The following is a 16,247-nucleotide window of genomic DNA, read 5'->3' as shown; positions in this document are numbered from 1 at the left end:
ACTTACTGCTGTTAAGAAGGATATAACTTTATTGTTTCGTATTTCTCATTCCGCTTTTTTTACAAGTGGATGCTGTTCTGTCTCATTCAGTTTTAAACATTTCAATGATATTTGCAAAAAATTTCTAGCAGCCTTTTGTTTGCTTTTATTTTCTAAACAAATCTTGACACTATCATCCAGTCAACTCTTTTACGTTTTCCTTAATTAAACCATTGTGATTCTACATTTTCTGTAAAGAGAGCATTATTTTATGAGTTAATATCTAACATTGTATTCCTTTCTTTGTTTTCTTTTTCTTTCTCTTCTACCATTGGATGCAATGCACTGGCACTAGTGAACTGCAGCCCTCCCTTGACAGGGCTAGGAGTGCTAGTACCAACTGCTTGAGACCAGATACTAGTTTGCATTCACCAGAACGAGAAAGGTATAAAATAAAAACTTATGAATTTCTTGTCATCTGTGCTGGTGATCTTTATAAGTTTTGATTTTCTTCATATGAGTATTCCACATTCTTGTACATTCTCGTCTGCTTTGGTATTTGTAGACATTTTTGCTCCTATATTCATGTATGTCATGTAAATTGTGTGTTGGAGTTTATAACTGCTTCTAGCTACTTCCTTTGTTTTAATTCAGGCTGATGTTCATTGTTTACAAAAGTCCTCAGTATGCTGATAATAGCATTGCAGTGTTAAGTATTTTGAAACTACCCCTTGGTTGTGAATCTTCATCATCATTTGCTAAAAAGCATTACATCTGTTTCTTGCTTGTTCTGTGGGCTGCTAATAAAGCGCTGGCATAAATTAGAAAGTACAACAAAACACTCACATTTCAAACCAGAACTGTATCAATACTGACCTATTTTTTACAAAACAGGCAAACATCATTGCTTTCTTTAATCTGCTGCATCTGCTTTTGCAAGGCAGATAACTGCATTAAGTTTTTTTTTTTTTTTGCTCTGATATTATGTTAAGGTTCACATAAGTTTTAAGACATGTTTACAATTTAAATGAAATATTATTGTGTCACATACATTGTGCAGACATGTTATGGATGCTTTCTGTACTTTTACAATTACAATAGCTTGATTCAAAATTTTAGGTGAATCAAATACTGCTGGTGTAAAAAGGGTGATTCCGCAAGAAAACTTTTCATCACTACCCATATTTTTGGCTAAGAATTATACCACTTAGAGTCAGATTTTTAGGCTCACTAAGGGCAGTAATAGGCCCCTTTTGAGCGGGAGCAGGACAGAATTACAATTTCATCTGTGCAGTATGATTACTATTCAACTAGTATGGAAGTTAATAGTGCTTTTTAAATCAATACACAGTGTGGTGGTTGCAACTGTTGTTATTTTCCTTATTGTGGCACAGGATGTGTGAAGAAAGGCACTAAGAATGCACTTTCCTCCTTGAGACAGGGTTTCGTCTGAGTTTTTTGTTTATAATTTCCATTTCCTTTCTCCCCACTTGCTCCTGCTCCTTGGTTGGAACTGTGCTCTTCTTAAGTTATGCTCTTGTTGCAGAGAAGTGACTGATGTTCTCCTGATGTATCCCTGATGGATCTACAGTAGTTTATTCCTTTTTAAGTCTGAGCTCAAGACATTACAGATAATATTAACATGGTTATTAAAACAAAAATATTCAGCTGACATAGAGCCACTCAGAATGAAATACAGATATTTTTCTAGATATTTTTAAGAAATATTGTAACATCATATTAATAATTGAGTGTGTACATATATACAGCTGCCTTAATCTACAAGCAGTTACTTAATGTAATTGCATATAAACATGAGCCATGTGTTCTGTACTTACTTCAAGATGCCACCCATCAAGTTAAATATTCAATGAAACAGTAACTGGTAATTATAAACTATCTAGTAAAAAATTTATACTCAAAACTGCATCTGTCCTGATGTGAAGTAGTTCTATTATGTCTTTAGAATTCATGTCCAGCAACCTCTGTCCACTGGGCACTATGCAGAATCTGCATCATTTTGCATGAGCTCCTCATAAAGGAAAGTGTTTAGTCTGTATTAATGGCCTCTGTTGCTTTTAAACATGTGGTTTTGCCAAATCATCAGTCGGTCTGATCCAGAAAAATTGCCCATCACTGTCAAAGTTTTTATTATCTTTCAGAAGTCCTAAATTGGAGATTTTGACTTGGAATCCTTCCTTTCATTTATTAAGAAAATTCATATTCAATATTTTCTTTATAGTTTCATTGAAAATAATAAGATATGTGTGGCTTTGACAGAGAATTTTTCTTCCTTTCTTGTGACATAGATTTTCCTATGCAGCCCAAATTTTGGAGGAGGATGTTATATTTAATATGTAAACCCCACCAAAGTGATCCTTTTGTTTTGGGGAACATAAATTTTAGATGATTTAGTTCTCCTCTGTTTAATGTGGAATCTTCTTATGCTTGAACCTGAAGTTAGTCATCAGTTGCATGTGATGATAGAGGAGCCTTTAGTCTGAAAAATACAGAATTAAGTCCTGAGTCTGTAGAAAGCATTTTGGTTCTGTGCTGGACGATATGAGAACAGAAGATTTAAAATACAGTAAGACAAGTTCACCTTAAGGTAGGAAATCTCTTTTGAAAGTGATTTTAATGAAACACTAAACACAATGAAAATTACAATGTAATAGACAATATAGAAAAGGCTGTGTTCATTACTAGAGACTTAGAGGAGATGAGACACCTGTCAGGTCTACAATTGATCCATCAAAGAGAAACACTCTAAGGTTTTGTGAAGTCCAATCTACAGCACTTAATCAGTATATTTGAGAGACTTATGTTGAAGACATTGTTAGTTGTTTTCATGTTGTTTCTTCTTCCTTTTCCCCTCCCTGAATGACAGCATTGTAGATTTTATTTAAAAGTATAGACTTCTAAATACAGCTTTATATATTTTCTTTAACAAAATTAGGAATATAATTGCCTAGAAATAATTACTTCTACTTATTCCCCCTAAACTTTTGACTCAGAGGATATGCATTAGATTGTATTTGAGAACAAGAGCTAAAATAAGCCACTTTTTAACAAAATGGTAATGTTGTAACAGATGGACAGTAGAGCCCTATTTCTCTCTGTCAGTGATTTTCTGGAAACAGTTTTCATCCTTGGAATTTATACAATATCATTCATGTCATTTGGAATGGTCAGAGTAGTTACTGTTTTTTAAGACACTGCTTTGCCAGTAAAAGTCATTCTATTGACTTGCTAATACCAGCAGAAAACTACTTTCAGCTCTATATATGAATTTGTGACATGAAAGTCCAGTTAGTTTCAGTATAGCAGAACCAAAGCAACAATGAAGATAGAATTTCTTTTCTCCTCCTATAAGTTCCATCACTTGACCGAGTAATGTCTATATAACTTGGCTGGCAAACTGAGCTTGCCTTGACACAGGTCTGCTAAAGTTTTTTTGTTAAATGGACTAATTTTGTACAGAGTTTAATCCTTCCTCTTTTGCACAGTATACTCTAGGACATTCAAAAATATTGATATCCCTACTAATACCTCTGTGCAGTTGCACCATATCTTGTCTTTTTTTTTTTTCTCTTCCCACTATCTACCCTCTATTTATGCCAAGCTGTTTATTTAATTAGGTTTTTTTTTTTTTCAAAATTATTCTGTGGTTGAAGTTCCTTTGATGATCTACAAGGCAGCTTTAAGTTTATAATACGTCCTCTGTGGCCATTCAAATTGTTTTTCGTGTTACTACTTCATTATGCTGTGGGTTTTTTCATTATTATCTTTCTCACTGTGTCTCAAAATTTCTGCTTTTTTCCTTGTAAATTGAGTGCTATTTTTTTAGAAGGGAGAAAATTCTTTTCAAGACCTAGTCTCTGCTCAGGAAACACCTGAACATGAGGTTCAAGGCCAGACTCTGAAATGATTTAGAAATGATTTCTTATCATAATAGCATGTTTCCCAGACTGATTTAGGATTGCAGCCAGTGACAGTTAATAATATTTAGTATGTATGTCTGGCTATTATTTACCCTCTAAATTTCTGCTGTTGCAAGCAGTTGTTGTATGTATTAGCAGTTAGGACTAGAACAGTTGCACTGATTGGTCACTTCTGTTTTGCATTTGGCCTAAGACATCACTTAGTGGAGATCTGAGCAAATAAAACTGAGGAGCACAGCCCAGGTCATGTATAAGGGTCAGCAAAATACAACCCCACAGCTGTGTTGGATTTGTTCTGAGGTGCTTCACTGCAGTGGGAATCAAAGTAGGATCTTTGCTATCAGCTAGTCACTACTATCTAAACAAGAGACAAAGCTCAACAGTTTCCTGTTACCTAATCATAAACAGATCCCAGGGGGGTTGATCCAATTAAAGCTTGTCCTGATTTCATGTTGATTTTTATATTGCATGCCCTTAACAGTTATGTCGAATACCCCCATTTCCATTTAAAATAATGTGCAGTGAAATAACTGTTTGCATTAAGTCTGCAACATACTGTCTTTCTGGTTCTTTCCCACCATATAAAGAAATAGGCAATTACATGTTGGTGTTGTAGTGTGGCTCACAGTTATTCAGCATTCAATGAAAGGGAGCATGTTCTGGAAATTTCTACTGAATTACCTAGTTAATTCTATCAAATGCTCTTTAATATCTGTAGTGGATATCAGCATATTAAGGGCTTTGACTGAGTGCACTGATGCATTAACATTTTCTTTAACTCTTGCTTTGGAGAGAAAAAGAAACTAACTGCTAACAACCTATTTGCTCTTAAAACGTCTGAAAGACCTACCTAACTGTTCAAATAATGCTCATGTCCCTGAAACCTTTGTTATTTGCATGTTCCATAAATCAAACCCTTTTCCCTATTACACGGACTGGAAGAATGCCTCAGAAAGAGAGATATTAGATACTTGTCCTGAGTTTATGCAAACATTTTTCCAATTGTCAATAAATCAGTTTGTTTTGGTATTGTAAATTGCTATGCATACACTTGTTGCATTGCAAACACATGACATCCCAAAAAATAAGCAATATCAGTCTATAATACTGTATATATAATTCTAAATTGAATGAGTTTTTAAAAAAAAAAATCACCTAATACACCAGTTTTCATTCTCAATTCAGGTTCTTTTGTTGACTTTAGTTGTGTAACATAATGTACTGGCATGTACTGCAGGGATAAAGAGAAATGAACAGAAGAGGAAGCAGGCTGCACACACTTTCAGTATATGTTTTCAAATAATGAATAATGATCCCAGTTCTTGTACACAAATGTGTGTAGCTTAGGTTTAGCAAAATAATTTACTTGCATTCTTTCACTGCATTCCAGAAAAGGGTGACTTTAGGCCCTAGAGCTTCTATTGTAATTAATAGTCCTACATTTTTACTAAGATTACATTTTTCCATGTAAATAGTTAGGAGAGATGGAATTAGCAAAATACCAAGATAATGACCATCATGTGGTCTTTAAAAGTTTTTTCTAATTTGGAATTGCAGCTTCCTACACAAACAACAGGCTTTTAGGTGGTCTAGCATTTGAGACTATTTGAAAACTTAATGGTACACCATATAGAAAATTTATGTTGGTCTAAATTCTGCATCTTTGGGCACACCTTCTCTTAGTTTCAGATGTGATGTTTCTGCATTAAGCAGCCTTAAGTAAACTACACTTGGGTATTAAATTACCCACTTTCATTACTTTTTGGGGTATTTTTCCAGTCCCGAATCCCATACATATATTTAATTTTGCCACAGACTAAATATCGTATTTTTTTCCTGTTTTATTGAACGGGCAAACAGGGGTAGATGGTCCCCCTCCCTAGAGAGGAGACGACCTACTAGTCCCAGGATTCATATCCAGCATGCATCTCCGGAGGATGACAGGTACTAGTCAACTCCTCCCAGTTCAAAAATGGTTTACTGCATCTTGCACTCTCAGAGGAGTACACTGAAATTTAGAAGTGTGCATATATGTGGAGACTTGCAACCTCCAGGAGCCCAAAATAAAACAGCAGTTTAGATATCATCTCCGCATTTTGTCGAACTGTTATAAAGCACAGAAGAATGAACATCTTCTCAAGTTTTCTGTTTGTCTGAGTAGTCACAAGGCACGAAATATGTCCTGATACAGCAGGACATCATCTGTTTTAATGTCCTTTAGTCTGTTTTTACCTGCTTCTCTAAATGGTGCTGGTGCTTTCACTGTGGTGCTTTATAATGTGATAAATACTTGTTGTAGAGCATATCCTTGTTTACATGTTTGTTTTCATTGGTTTTGGTTTTCCTTTTTTCAACTAACTGTTCCTAATGGGAAAAAACCCCACAGGCTGATATTTTGGAGGTCTTGGTAACAGTTTCTAGTTGATGTATGTAAAAATTGGCACTGTTTGTAAATTCTGTCCAAATCAGGATGGCCTCCATGGAGCAGGTTTTCCTAATAAGGTAGGTTTTGATTATGAACATCAGGGCTTTAAATTAATTTTATGCTGAATATCACCTATGATTAATAGAAGCATCTTTGTTTTTTACTTCCCATGAGCTTTCTAATCACATGACTTTTGATATCCCATTGCTTTGGCAGCAGTAATTTTTTTTTGTTATTCTGTTTCCAGACAGGCTTTATTTTAAGCAGACATTGTAATGTATATTTAAATGCAAATTCAATTTTTTTCTTTCAGTATTTTGTATTACAGTGAGTGACCGGATACAGAATAATTAAATACAAGTTTATGTAAATAATCTGTACATGAACTTAAGAAGTTGCACTTAAAACTGTAAAACTGAAATACCAGTGGTGCCAGTCCTGACCTTCTGCTAAAGTCTACTCACAGTACTGATATTTGTACTGTGATTTATCTTGTTTGCTTGATGCTGGAAATATTCCACTCATACCAGGTGGGAAGAGTGTAACTGAGTGTGGGTAGTATTTCTTTTTTTAATTTGAGTTAAACGGCATTATAAATTACAAAACTAAATTAGTGAAACGTTGTTTCAAAGCTGTCCTCCCTTGCAGATACTGCATTTCCAGAAATTTTGCCAACACATCCTTTTGATGGGACTATTAAGCTATTAAGAGTTTACAAGTGTTCTTTAAGTCTTTTAGGCATTTTTAAGTCATTTTGGTTCTCATTTTTTGCGTCAATGGAAAGATTGCCTTTGACTTCAGAGTATCCGACTTGAAAAAATCAGTGAAATGAGGTTTTCATCTAAATACTACCATTCTCAGTGCCAAATAGTAAGCTTTTTTATGGCAGCTGTAATTTTGTGGAGAAAAACTGAAATCATGTAAGGCCCACCAGGAAACATTTTACAATGGAGCATCTGTAGGATATGGAATCTGTTATGGGAAAGTTTTTGAGATGGATAAACAGCAGTCTGATTTTCTATGTGAAATTGGTGCCTTCTTGTCTTGCATGCAGTCTGGTCACCAAAACCTAGTGATGAGCAGTCAGGCACTGATGAACAGAGAGGGAATTTAAGCTAACCTCAAGGCTGATGAGTGTTTGCAGCCTAGCAGTTCCAGGATTTTCTCCAACATTAAGAGTTCTGAGAACATTCATTTTTTTGTATTGCATATCTGTAGAGCGAACATCAGTGAGGGAATCAAAGGTGCTTTACCTTTGTTCTCTGCTCTGTAAGTTTACATTTGTTCTGATTAATTCACATGTTTATTGCAGTGGGCCAGTACTACTCAGTTCAATAACTAAAGTTTTTTTGAGATACGCTTGTATCAATTTGACAACTGAAGTAGTGGCTGTTGGGGAGTGGCTGATGGATCAGCAGGGATAACAAACTAACTGCTTATCACAGCTTTTGACTCATATTTCATAGATTAATTGACTTTGACAGACTCCATCTTACTCTTCATTTGAGTACATTACAGATTTGCATTACAAATAGGTCCAATTTGCATATAGAGTGCAATCAAGATCTATTTCTGAATACATTTCTTAAATCTGTGACTTATGCACTGTTTCTAATTTTGATAAATTCATTTTTTTCAACATTCTATTTATTTCTAATGGTTATTAACATAAATTTTGATAAAAGTTTTGGCAAGATTGTTCTTCTGGAATTTGTACACTTGCCGTATCAGGAAGAAGTGACTCCTTGATACATTGATGCAATGAAGACATGAGTTATGTGTTATTTCAGTATTAAAAATTTCCAAATGTTTGATTAGTATCATGTATTTCTATAAGATATTTTAAAGGATACTTTTTCTATTGAATTCCATAGCATAATTCCTTGAAAGTTTTTTGGGTTTTTTCTATTAGAAATTAGAAAGTCTAAATGTCTAATGTCTACAGTGTAGACAGATGGGTATCTGGAGAACTGTGAAATTGTAAGCGATGATAAAAACAAGGTGAATGAAAGCTGAGCATTTAATGGTAGGTGAAAATTTTTTTCACACTGTTAGTTTGAAAAAATCTGCACATAATATCAGCATATAACCAAGACTGGATAAAACAAGCCTTAAAAAAAAGGAATTTTCTCATATCTTTTCACTTAAGAGAAGTAGCTTTTGTCAGTCATGCATGCATGTGTAAGAATGCTTGTCCGAGAATCACCTGAAGCCAGCTGCAGAGCAAGTGCCCTCCTGGTACTTGCAGGTACCTTGCAGATCCAGCCTTTAAGAAGACTTAGTAGTGAAAGTCAGGAAGTACTGAATATGACATTCTTGGCTTCTAGGCTACATAAAGCAACACTGCAAACTTCTGAGGGCTCTTGTGCAAGACAGTAATAAACAATTTAAAAATACTGGACATTGAATTGTATAAAATTGTTATGTTTTCAGTAGGAATATTGTCAAATTTCTGTGTGTAGATTTGTTAACACAAATCTGTGAAATATACTGAGGCACACAGAACTTTGGAACATGAACTGTAAATAGCTTTTCTGTATATAAACCAAAATGTAGTTCTTGTCTTTATATGATATGTATTGTTCAATGATTTGGTGTGACAGTTGGAGGATTTATGACCTTAGAGAGAAATTTTAGCCTTTCCTGACCCTAATGGAGGTATAGATGCAAATATATTACAAAACCTAATTATTAGTGGACCACAAATTTTGCTGAGTTTTCTCATCAAAATCCAAATTTGTTATTTGAAAAAAGAAATATTCCATTTATAGATCTTATAATATATTTCATTCAAAACTAAAAATAAACCAACATAATAATAATATTTCTGCCAAATTGAAAGCTGTGAACAAATTCTGCGGCTTCAGCAGAAATTAAAATACCATAGAAATTTAAAAATATTCCCATATACTTTTTATTGACAAAAAAACCTGAATCAGTTATTCTACTTTGCTCTTGAGTTATTGCTAATTGTTACTGTAGCAGACTGTGTGGCAATAGAATATGAATGTTTCATCAAAATACATGAAATTAGGAAATTTACTTGCATTTTCAGGAGAATTTCACAATATTATGACAAAATATGCATCTTCATAAGCAAAGAGGTTTTTTAATATGTTTATATATTCTCAAGAAGGATAATAGCACCTATTAAATAACAGTGCTGCCATTCAGCGTACAGACTATCATGGCTTTTAAAAATACCAATGTGGCTTTCATTCTATAATTCATTACATTTTAGACTGTTAATCTTGCATCCAAAATTTTATAGTGTTTGGAATAGGAAAATGAGAAATATAGTTTTTTTCAATAGATAGTGACTTAATGCTTTTCGTTTATATGTTTTACTGCATGTCTCCACCTTCACTGCATGTGACCATCTCTGTCTCTGCTCATTCCGTCCAAATTCACATCCATGTTTCCAAATATTGTGAAGAACAAGGACGCTGGAGTCTTGCATTCCAAAACAGGACAGTGTAGACCACCTAAGTGCTAAACCTGGAGCAGCACAGAGGTATCCTTATTTACTGAAATCATAGATCAAAGTAAATGAGGTATTGGTTATAGTATATTCTTCATATGCTCTGCATACTTTCACACATTTTATTTTTTTTCCCCTCGTTTTATGTACAAGTACATACGTGCATGTATCATTCATGGATAATATTTTTTCTCCTATGAATTAAGTTTAGGAAGTAAATCGGAGCATGTTAAGCTAATTGGAAATGTATACGGCATCATCTTAGCCAGAGGGAGGAAACAAAAAAGGAAACTGATTTTAAATAATTTCTAGTATGTGGTGCTCTCAAGGACAGCCCTGAGAGCAGGGAAATAGGTGCACTCAGCTCATTAGTGCTGTGTATTACTGTGTTCCTTGTCACAGCAAAGCACCTCCTGCACTTAGCTTTTCCATCTGTCAGAAACTACTCACCATCTCTTTCTTCATTGTATACAATGTCACAGTCTAGGCAAGCAGCATAAGGGGTAAGAGAAATTAAGCCCCAAACAGAACCAACTAAACAGAAAATTAAGAGGGTGACATAATTTGAATGGTAATGCTGCTGCATACAGTGGATCTAGCCATAAGAACTTTGCTAACTGTAGGTTTTTTTTTTTTTTTTAAAGAACTTTGCTAACTGTAGGTTTTAAGTAAAGCTGCAGCATTTAATATGTGTGTTTTCCTCTGTATCCACTTTATATTTGTCCTGGTAAAGGAAAAAAATTAAAAAACAATGAGAATACAAAAAAAAATAAATCTGAAGAAAATAGATTGAGGACAAAAGGGATTTCAGATTTTAATCTGATGTACTATTTTTTCTGAGAAAATACATTTTTTAAAATCCAGAGGTAATTTTTAATTACCTCTGCTCATGCAGATAGCATTTCGTATTTTTCTGCAGTTTTCTTTGTTGTGGAATTTACTGCATCACAATAAAATGCTCATCAAATATTGCAGTGGGTAAAAATAATGAAAACCCACTATGATTATGTTCTTTGGACATAACTTGGTGTCACAGCTGTTCAGGTGTCTTCCAGTTCAGGCACTGGATTACTGTTTATAAGCACAAAGATTTAAAAGGAAAACTTACTATTTGAAATACTTTTGTCTCTGTTTTGCCCACAGTAATTTATATAGTCTAATATATGACATTGATTGTATCATTGCAAGATCTTGCATGTATTAAAGTTTGTCAGCATTTCTGGTCTAGGATTGAGTAATCATCACTCCCTGATTTTACTACTCCTGAAACAGTGTATGCACTTTTTCTTCTGGAAAAGTAATACATATTGATGATTTTCTGAAGTAAATCCTAAATTGTAAATGCTGACATTATTGGAGGTAGTACAGAACATTTTGGAGCACAAGACTTGCTGAGATTTATGTATTATATTTATAGTCCTGGGCAATAATGGTGAAATGTTGCTTTACCTTTGTTCTTATATGTACAGACTCCTATAAATCTTCATTGTTCTTATTTAATATCAAAATGAGTGCTTAGATTGTCTGAGGTAACTAGTGCCTCATTATCCAAATGACAGGCAAATTCTGTAAAAGATTTGTGTAGGAAAGGAGTGAAAGAGTGAAATAACTTCTAACTTACTTATTGATTAGGAAGAAAATAGAATTGGTTTAATCTGTTTCTAAAAACTTTAAAAGGTAATAGAATGAGATTTTTTTTGAAAAAACAAGTTTTTAATAATCTAGTGAAAGCCTTTTTTAGATCTGATATGACATAGTATTTGTTTTACGTTTGAAATTTAGATTTAAAAGCAATTTTTAAATCTATTTAAACCTTAAAATAGTATTTTTGGTTCTTTCTGCAAGATTTTTTTCCTGCTGTGTACTCTGAACTTGTTTCTCATGCTGTTAAGATCTGACTTACAGGACTATGAGGAGTCATTGTTTCTAGTCAATTGCAGGCTGTGAAGTTGAAAGTAGTTGCAGCCTCAGTCAGGATTAATGTTTCCTTCCCTGTTTTGGTACCTCATAAGCTGCACACCATGACCGTCAATCAAACCTAATTAATGCAATGTCTCTTAAACCTCGACTTCACCAGCCTGTTTATGGGGATAATTCTTCTCATTTGTCAACTGTTTCTTTTATTACCTTTATAATACATGAGTAAATAATCTTCATATTTCTGTATTCTTTTTCTTCTTTGTTTATTTCTTTTCTGACATGTCACTTCACAGGCAGTCCAGAAAAGTGGAAAGATATAGCAGCCAAAAACAAACTAGGAAAGGCCCTGCAGCTGAAACAGAAAGGTAGGAGTGTTGATTGATGTGTAGGCATCTCTTATTATCCATCTGATTCCAGAGTTTGGAATATACCTCTCATATGACTTTTGTAGAATGTCTACAATAGTACCACAAGCTATGTTGCCGTAATTTACAGTATTATGTATTTTGTATCTCTATTATTGGCACTTTGTTGCATACATACACAATTTTTTGGTGTTCTCCATCATTGCAGATAAACTCAATTGCAAAGACTAGAAGTGCTTTTCTGCACTTTAACGTTGACTCTTTTTCAAAAAATCCTTATTTTACATTAGCTTTGAGGATGAGAAACCACAATGGATTATTCAAATAGGTAGCTATAACAGATAAATAATTAAAAATGTTGCTGACCAAATGAATTTCACTTAAAAATATAAAAAATTTAAGTTACAATTTAAATCTATCATTGCATAAAATTAATATAAAGACTGGAACTTTTTGTATTAATTGAATTTCTCTGAATTTGTATTGTCATTATATCTTTTAACTTGGATGTTACAATAGTTTGGGGTTACATTTTCAAATTCTTAGGAAATAGTGAAAAAATAAATATATATACTGAATAATAAGTATATCTAGTTAAGTTTTAAACCCTATCAACTGAAATAAGAGCAGTGAGGAGGGATGAGATACTGCCTTTGTCAGAAATTGATTTATGTTATTTTGATTCTAGAGGTGGAATGTACATCTGTTTACATTGTGAGAGCCTTAAAACTTCCATGAACAACACAGACATCTCTATTTTCAACGAAAATGCACATTATGCAGCAAAACCTCAGCACTTTTTTTTAATTTTACTGCTTCCAGTCCCAGATTATTGTTCCTGATCCAAAAGCAATGGCTACATTTTCCTTGAGTCAGATGACTCTGTTGTCACAACAACCCAGGTGCTTTTTCCATTTGACTTGGAGAGATTATCCTAATGATGACTGAAATCCTTGTTATGATTGAGTCAGGGACTGTTGTGCCATGGAAATTACTAAAACCTTTTCTTTCCACTATTTTTTTTCTGACTTCTGAAAAGTAACTGATGTCCAAGGGATTTGGCTCTTGGTAATTCAACAATGAACCCAGGAAACAAGAGCATAGGGAAACATGGATTGTACTGCTTCTTTCTACATCTCCATGGAACATGTTGTAGGCTTCTGTTTCCGTATAATAATTCACTAGTCTTAGATGTTAGACAAAAATGTTTCAATAAATCTGAATGCTGTAGTTCAGTATTCCATCATAGACGTAATATTGCACTAGTGCCAGAAAGTTTTGACAATAGGACAGGCAATGAATTTTTCTGTCAGATATTCCCAGGCATTGGGAAGGTGTGCTTGGCGCTAACTGAACAGTCTCTTTTTGGCCCTGATATTTTAGGGGTCTGCTGCCATGTCTTTCTAGAAGGGGACTTCCAGCCCCAGGAGAGACTGAGCAGTCCTTAGGGGAAAACACCACGCTCGCTCCAGGTTGAGTGAGCAGGCTAGTGTCACACCCTCATGCTCTGTACATCACCTGGCATCCCGAGGTTCCACGCTGCCTTCTCCACTCATGACAAAGTTGTTATTATGTGTCTAGCACAGCTTTCATGTTCTGCCTCCAAGGTTTCAGTGTGGTGTTGTACACTGAGCACACATGGCACATTCAGTCATTCTGGCGCCGTAGATAATTTTCTCTTGGTATTTACAGTTCTCCCATATCCTTTATTCCACCTACCGTCACCATCCAGATGGCACTTCTTGCTGATGAACTTAACTTCTTATGCAAATTAAGATTAAAAGACTGGCTGTGTCTCATCCTTCTATTGTTATGTTTTGTTCTGTACTCATATGAAAATTATCAAAGTATTTTTCTTAAACACAGTGCAGAAAATCACATATTGTTCACACACAGCAAACTCTGATCTTACAGGCTAAGACAAAGTCAGTTGATCTACCTAGTGAAAGCCAACAGTACTTTGAACTTGCACAAATGTGCTACTTTAAATTACAAATGATCAACTTGCAACTGGATAAACAGTGCTTATCCGCCATAGTGTGTGACATTACTCTAACTGGCAAGGGCATTTCACAGTAAGCTCTCCTCAGCAATCTGCTGCTTCTCATCTTTCTTCTACTTTCCTAAACCTTTTCTCTATAGATATTATAGGTGCCCATACTTATTTTAAATGTTAGGGTTCCAAAGGTGTTTGATACATTACAGTCTGAAACTATATCTGTGAATAAGACATCAAGTACTAAAGTGTTCTGAAACACAAAAAATTTCTAATGTTCTAGTGCTAGCTAGAATTCAGCCAAAGTGGTTTAGCATACTTACTTAAATATTGAATATTAAAAGTCTTGTGCATGTTTTGCATGCACACACAGGTACTTGCATAAACATACACCCTCCCTTCCCCCACCCCAATACAAAGGTTAAAGGTCTTTTTCCTTCTTTGTGTTCTGGTAAGAATTAACACTATCCTTTGGAAATAGATACTTGCTGTCCAGTGGCCTTGTGCAATTATTGCATCAGCACAAAGGGAATACTAAATTTAATAAAACATTAAAGTGGCGTTTTATATTGCTCTTTTATGAGTGTAGGAGAATGTATATAAATTGTGAGTTATAATCATAAGTGGTTCTTAGAAAACTGCTTTTCATTCAGTGGTTTTTCAATATTTGTCAAAAAATACCCCCAAATGACAAAAACCCCAAACCACAAAAAACAAACCCACAAATAAATAAATAAATAAACAAAAGGAAACAATTTCTCTATAGCTGAAGGTAGGTAGAGAGATTAAATGTAAGGCCTTATAAGCTGACTAGGGATCTAGACCTGAGTTTGTGCATATGGCATAGACCAAATGCAAACTTTTTCAAACCCATCTTCAGTACTTGCAACTTAATTTGTGTTTAAAATTCAGAATATAAAATGTCTCTTCATTTGCCTTATTTTGCTTTTCTCTCAATTTCTTTTGCAGAACACATCAGCAAGGAAGTCCCACGCAGTCTCCTCCTGCAGACACCTCTTTCAGCAGTCGTAGGGGAAGACAGCTACCACAAGTTCCAGTAAGAAGTGGCAGTATAGAGCAAGGTATCAAATAATGAGCTTGTGATTGCTCAAATTCTTTCGTTTCTTACCTTTCTTTAAGTTTTCTTGTGTAACTACCTGTCCACTGCTATAATTACACCAGTAAATCAATAGAAGAGAATGAAAGCATCTTTGTAGTTTGGGAAACACAGTGAAGTTTGACTGGTGGGTTATTACATGTGGTTTAATTGCCTTTACTTTTCTAATACCCTTTCATGTTTAAAATTCCTATTAGAGTCATGGTAGTTTCCAACATGTCTAGTATGTTATCAGCCGAAACAAACAAACAAAACAAAAACAAGGGCAAGGATTTTGACAGTCTTACTCATTTCTTGTTTTGTGGTTTATATTTATTGTTGTGCATTATTAACATAAATTAATAATAAATGTCATAGATCTGTTTTCCTTCTTTCATAGTTCAGTGAAAAAGAATGAAAACAATTATCATGGGAAATGTGAGAGTACAGGTCACCAGTCATTTCTTGCTTAAGAATAAACTGATCAGGCAAAGAATGCTGCTCTTTTCTGAAAAAGACAATGTATATCTGATGATTATGGAAGATGTTTCTTACATACTAAGATCCAATAAGGATTTACATTGCTGTTTCCTTTTCTAGCAAAATACCACACACAGAGAATGAGCTCTTATGGTAAAAGGAAGTGGTGCAATGGATGATATTTGTACATTCATGTGTTCTGTGTTTTAAAAATCTTGTTTTCTCATTGACTACAAGCAACAACTGAGATTGCCACATACCACAAGGTTTTCCTCTTTGTGGAAATTAAAGAAATGCTTATAATGATGAAATGTTGTAGTGCATTTCAGAACTGTTAGCAGATCACAGTCTTGAACAGATAAAGTTGCTGACCGTGACCACCTTATCATGACAGATAACCAGTGAGGTTTTCTTGTATGATGGCTTGCATTAATCTGCAATCAGTTTACATTAATGTTAAGGCTTTGAGCTGTGATGGCATACAAACCCCTCAATTAGCACCTATAAAATGTACTCTCGCTTTATAAATGGATTTATTTTGAATGACTAATATCCTGATATAAG

The 16,247-nt window shown here is 34.4% G+C and overlaps 1 protein-coding gene across 12 annotated transcripts in view; it reads left to right on the top strand.

Annotated features, from left to right (window-relative positions):
- The window catches only part of RIMS1 (regulating synaptic membrane exocytosis 1), a 302,331-nt gene that overhangs the window by 208,133 nt on the left and 77,951 nt on the right, over window positions 1-16,247 (top strand). For 4 of the 12 annotated variants that reach the window (XM_066179694.1, XM_066179688.1, XM_066179693.1 and 1 more), the window contains exons 20-22: window positions 335-424; window positions 12,040-12,111; window positions 15,077-15,189. In XM_066179694.1, the coding sequence (XP_066035791.1) occupies window positions 335-424; window positions 12,040-12,111; window positions 15,077-15,189 (275 nt within the window). Of the gene's footprint in view, window positions 1-334; window positions 425-5,780; window positions 5,865-9,781; window positions 9,860-12,039; window positions 12,112-15,076; window positions 15,190-16,247 lie in introns of all 12 variants that reach the window. The other 8 variants (XM_066179696.1, XM_066179691.1, XM_066179695.1 and 5 more) reach the window with 3 other exon arrangements.

The sequence above is a fragment of the Chamaea fasciata genome, unplaced genomic scaffold (assembly GCF_029207755.1).
Source record: "Chamaea fasciata isolate MVZ Bird 193981 ecotype frontalis unplaced genomic scaffold, bChaFas1.0.hap1 SCAF_3, whole genome shotgun sequence".
Classification (NCBI taxonomy): domain Eukaryota; kingdom Metazoa; phylum Chordata; class Aves; order Passeriformes; family Sylviidae; genus Chamaea; species Chamaea fasciata.
Note: the sequence above shows the minus strand (reverse complement) of the source record. Positions and strands in the feature narration are given on the sequence as shown.